Source organism: Panicum hallii, chromosome 9 (assembly GCF_002211085.1).
Source record: "Panicum hallii strain FIL2 chromosome 9, PHallii_v3.1, whole genome shotgun sequence".
NCBI lineage: Eukaryota > Viridiplantae > Streptophyta > Magnoliopsida > Poales > Poaceae > Panicum > Panicum hallii.
In genome coordinates this window covers 65,510,213-65,515,243 of record NC_038050.1, presented here as the reverse complement: position 1 = coordinate 65,515,243, position 5,031 = coordinate 65,510,213, and the positions used below count along the sequence as shown (strand labels likewise).

The window sequence follows — 5,031 nt, the reverse complement described above, 5'->3', positions numbered from 1 at the left end:
GGAATCCTATACATCTTGTGTAAGATTTTTCTTCTTCCACACCTTCCGATATTTAAGATTCGTGTGAAAATTTAGGTTTGTTGAATTTTCTCCATCCAAACCCTAAGACAACTTCTCTCTCTACTTTCTACCCTCCCCCATTTGCGCCGCCACCCCACGTTCAGCCGCCGGCCTGCGTGCCGCCGCTCCTGCACGGCCCTGCTCCACCGCTGCCCTGCCGGCCCTGCGTGCCATGACTTCTTCCTTACGCCGCTGCTGGAGAAGAAGATATGGCAATCGAATTAGAAAAAAATATTGATCTAGATTTTAATAAATATTGAATCTATGCTCTTAAGATGTTGAAATAGTTGGTAAAAATTATTAAATCTACTATTTTTAAATGTTGATCGATTTTTCATAAAATATTGAATTTAATTTTTTAAATTATTGAATTTAGATTTCTAATTTAAATCCTTACACTGTTTCTATCGTTGCTGGACCTTATAGATATGGGGCTCATCCACCTTCCGAGAACGTACATAGAAGCCCCGCCTACCACCGCGCCGTGCTCGCGCACTCAATATCAGTACATGCCACGGCGAACGGTACCCGCGAGCTACCCGGCTACCCCCGGCCGGAAAAGCCCGTTTCACCAGACAAGAGTACCACAGCCTGACACTCACGTTACGGCCGGTACCAGCTTGGGATTAGGACACTTGGTTTTATTATCTCGAGCAAATTGGGTTCACTTCTCTGTTCAGCTATGCGTGAGGACCGGGCCGATCCAATGTGATGCTCGTGTGCTGCAGACACCAGCGGCTGCTCAAACAGTGGAAACAAGCACAGTGCTCCTGAGCCCTGACAAGGAAGCGAACTATGCTTCGTCGCAAAGAAACGAAGACAGAACTATTCTTGAGAAAGACATGGAGGTCAGGCCGTCATAGTCGTACCGTGCGGCAGTAAAGGCAAGTCGCGGAGTACCCGGCTTCCACCGTCCAGCGCTACCTACAGCAACAGCCGCCGCCGAGGACGCATCGAGATCGCCGCTCCTGCCGTGTGCTTGCCTCTGGCTCGGCAACTGGCCCAGCCGTGCGTCACCACTGGCGCCTGCGGCCACGCCGCCACAGGGACGGCCGGCCCGGCGCGCACCGCGGACACATAGGGCTGTGTTTGGTTGGGCGACGGATGTCGTCCTGCACCAGCTCGTACTGAATCGTAGAGAGTCAACATGTTTGGTTCGCGTACTTGAACGGCTCGTCCAGGACCACTTGGTCTAGATGCTTCGAATATTCTTTGTTGATGCTGCACCAGCCCGTCTGGGAAAAAATACCGCACCACGCGGTCCAGGACAGCGATCTCAGCTTTGCTCACCTCCCCGTGAGTTTTCTCACCGCAGCAGCCCGTGCTCGTTCCTCTCTCCCTCTCTCTGCTGGGAGCTCTTCTCTGCTGGGAGCTCTTCTCCGACGGTGCGTCCCCTCGTCCATGTCTCCCTCCCCTCGTCTCCCTCCCCTCCTCTCCCTACCTATGGGTTCTGAACCACCAGATCTGCTATGGCTACCCCAGATTCGAAGATCTGAACCACCAGATCCGCCATGGATCTGCCTATCCCCGTTCCCAAATTGGTGCTTTGAGTCATCCCAACCTCCTGCTCCATCTGCGCTCTCCCCAAATCCCCATCGAACCGGCGCGCTCCCTGAATCCCCGTCGAATCGGCGCTCTCCCAAATCCGCATGGAACCAGCGCGCTCCCCAAATCCCCGTCGAATCAGCGCTCTCCCAAATCCGCATGCAACCGGCGCCCTCCCCAATCTTTCTCTTTCTTTATTACCTTGGTCGGCAGCCATGCATGTTGCCGTGCATGCATGCAGAGGGTGTGCTGATCAGCAGCCTTGCTGCAACCAATGACCAAAGGATTTAATATATATTTTTGTTCTTTTCCAGATTTTCAGAGTGTGCTAACAATGAATCAATGTTTGTTTGATGCAGGGAATTTTGAATTGAAGTTGTTTCTGTTGAAGGTATGAAAAATATGAAGGACCTCACCCCTTGTATATGGGTTTTTTATTTTCTGCAAAGTTCTAGCATGAGCATTAATTCTAGTTCTGTTATGCTATTATATTTTGCAATATTTGATTCATGTGTGTACTGTCTTGGTGCTGTAGATGGATAGAAGGAAGCTAAATAAGAACAGAAAATTAGTAAAGGTTATTTTAAGTGCTGCTGCGTATGCTGCTGCTTGCATGACAGTTTTGTTTGTGAGCTCGATGGTACTTAACAAGAAAAGAAAACGAATTACCTACGGGCCAATGGAGGAGAGAGATAAAACTAGAATTGACTACCTAAATTCGAAGATTTACAAGGATGATATAACATGCACAAAAATGCTACGGCTCAAGAGAGTACCTTTCTTTCGATTGTGTCAAGTGTTATGTGAACGCTCATTGCTTCGTGACACCTTACATGTATGTGTCGAGGAACAAGTTGCAATGTTTTTGAACACAGTTGGACACAACTTGAAAAATAGACTAGTTGGTACTAATTTCACTAGGTCAGGTGAAACAGTTAGCCGGTATTTTGGATTAGTTCTTCATGCTATAGGTCAGCTAAGCAATGAGCTTATCCGTCCACCTTCATTGGAGACCCCTTCCAAAATCACCGGAAACCCAAGATGGGATCCATATTTTAAGGTATACAGCTGAAACTGAGTTATAGGTGGTTAGAATTATTGCTTGTACTTGTTGATTCCATTTTGTACTATATCATTATAGGATTGTATTGGTGCTATTGACGGAACACATATAAGGGCATCTGTTAGTAAGTCTATGGAAGCAGCCTTTCGTGGTAGGAAGTCATTTCCTACACAAAATGTGATGGCAGCGGTAGATTTCGACTTGAAATTCACCTATTTGTTGGCTGGTTGGGAGGGGACAGCACATGATGCTGTGGTTTTAGCAGATGCACTAGAGCGTCCGAATGGCCTTCGAGTCCCTGAAGGTAACATATTTGTTCTAGAATTTTATGCCCATAACAGTACCGATTCATCTGAACCCATTTTTGACTATATATTGGTAATATCCTAGGAAAATTCTATTTAGTTGATGCTGGATATGGAGCAAAATCTGGCTTCATGCCACCTTTCCGTGGTGTAAGGTACCATTTGAATGAGTGGGGGAACAATCCAGTTCAAAGTGCAGAGGAATTATTCAATCTCCGGCACTCTTCTTTGCGAGTAACTGTAGAGCGTGCCTTTGGATCACTCAAAAGGAGGTTTAAAATTCTTGATGATGCAACCCCATTCTTTCCTTTTCCGGTTCAAGTTGATATTGTCATAGCTTGTGCCATTCTTCATAACTGGGCTCTTTCTCAAGGAACAGATCGCTTCATCTTACCGGAAACCAATTGGACTCCCAACTCTCGGAGGACAGCTAGGCAACTCGCAAATGACCATAGGGTCATGGTTGATAAGAGGCAAATGATTGCTGAAACAATGTGGGCAGATCGTCAAAACTACTATAGTCATCGGTAGTGTGGTATTTGTGTATCAATAAATAATTTATGTAATAGCAGAACTTGAGCGATGTGTATTTCTAATGTTATGTACTACTTATTATAATGCTGTACTATTTTTTTGGACAATTTAATTACTGTTTTGTTATGGTTCTTATGACTCAACTGTGCTGCCTATTCACTCATTTTACTTGTTGCTGAATATTTATAGTATATTTTAGTGTCAGTTTACCATTGCACTCTCAAATACTTGTAGGAGATGGATCTTGACCAGCAGGCCGACAACTTGGGTGCAAATGGTGGTGGTCTTGTATGGCCAAGTGCCATGTCAAGCTACATGCTCTAGCACTTAGCTCAGCTTGTGTCCAGTGGTATGAAAACTTCAACAGGTTTCAAACAAGTTCATCTTAATGGTTGTGCAAGAGCTTTGATGGAGAACATGGGTTATCATGTCACCGGCACTCAAGTTGGTAATCATTTGAGGAAGTGGAAAAAGATATATGGAAAGATTCAGAAGCTGAAAAATTTGAGTGGAGCACTTTGGGATGAAGAAACTTGCACTATAAGTCTCGAACGAGAACATTACCTTGCTCACATTCAGGTTAGTTTTCTTCTACAATTGCTGTCATATTTTCTGCTTTATAATTGCTGCTACATTCCTGAAATATGATACCATATATGAATTATGTGCTAGATTCATCGTGACGATGCTAAATATCTGAACTGTCCAATAGAGCACTACCATGAGATGGCAACTATTTTTGGCAATAGCTTGGCAACAGGTGCATATGCTAAGGGGGCTAGTGACCCTCTTGCCTCAGAGGTGACTGCAACAGCGAATGCATCACAAGAGACTAAAGATGGTGCTGAAACAAATGAACAAGGAGAAGGTTCACCACTTGAGGCTGAGGAGATGACATTTTCAGCTAACACAAATGGTGCAGGGAGCTCTGGAACTAAACCACCAGCAGCAAAGAAGCATAAAGTAGCTGCTGTTGAGGATCCAAATATTGCAATGGTCAGTATAATGAGTGAGGGTCTTGGGAACCTTGCAGCAGCCATAGAGAAGGTGGGGAAGGAAGATGATGGCATTCCTGAAGGGTTGTATGATGACATGATGAGTATTCCTGGATTTGATGAGGCGCATCTAGATCACTACTATGCTTATTTGTGCGAACATCCATCACTTGCAAGGCGCTTCTACAATATGCGTTTGTCATCAAAGATGGTGTGGGTTGCGAGGTACATCAAGGAGCATCTTTGAGGAGAACCTTTGTGGTCCTGATGAGTAGGTGCGGTCCTGATGAGTAGGTGCTAAAGTGCAGTGTATTTTGATAACCACCAAACTGTTAAAAATGGTGGCTAAAGACAAAGCACATGTGATGCTTGTAGTTGTTAGGTCGTCTTGGTGATTTTGGTATATATTTTGCTAACCCACTTGTTACAGTGGTGGTTGATGGCATGTAAGCACGGGTGGACATGCAATGGTAATTGTTAGGATGATGTTGCTGTAGTATATTTTGCTAACCACAAACTTGCTATAATG

The 5,031-nt window shown here is 45.1% G+C and overlaps 1 protein-coding gene across 2 annotated transcripts; it reads left to right on the top strand.

Annotated features, from left to right (window-relative positions):
- The first annotated feature begins 1,410 nt into the window (after positions 1 to 1,410).
- LOC112874539 lies at positions 1,411 to 4,801 on the top strand. 2 transcript variants are annotated; one of them, XR_003225001.1, is made up of 5 exons: positions 1,411 to 1,445; positions 1,965 to 2,665; positions 2,747 to 2,972; positions 3,059 to 4,086; positions 4,180 to 4,801. XR_003225001.1 is itself a non-coding variant. In XM_025937911.1 (3 exons), exons 2-3 carry the CDS (start codon positions 3,859 to 3,861, stop codon positions 4,747 to 4,749), a joined length of 798 nt encoding a protein of 265 aa, XP_025793696.1. In that variant the 5' UTR covers positions 1,965 to 1,996; positions 3,742 to 3,858; the 3' UTR covers positions 4,750 to 4,764. The 2 variants fall into 2 exon arrangements, 1 of the variants encoding a protein (XP_025793696.1); XM_025937911.1 differs by lacking the exons at positions 1,411 to 1,445; positions 2,747 to 2,972 and having other exon boundaries at positions 1,965 to 1,996; positions 3,742 to 4,086; positions 4,180 to 4,764.
- Positions 4,802 to 5,031: the final 230 nt, after the last annotated feature.

Bases quoted from the DNA above. Each gene is read 5' to 3' on its own strand.
- LOC112874539 (XM_025937911.1), top strand. From the start codon at position 3,859: ATGAAAACTTCAACAGGTTTCAAACAAGTTCATCTTAATGGTTGTGCA. The intron at 4,087-4,179 runs GTTAGTTTTCTT...ATTATGTGCTAG, and splicing joins ATTACCTTGCTCACATTCAG to ATTCATCGTGACGATGCTAA.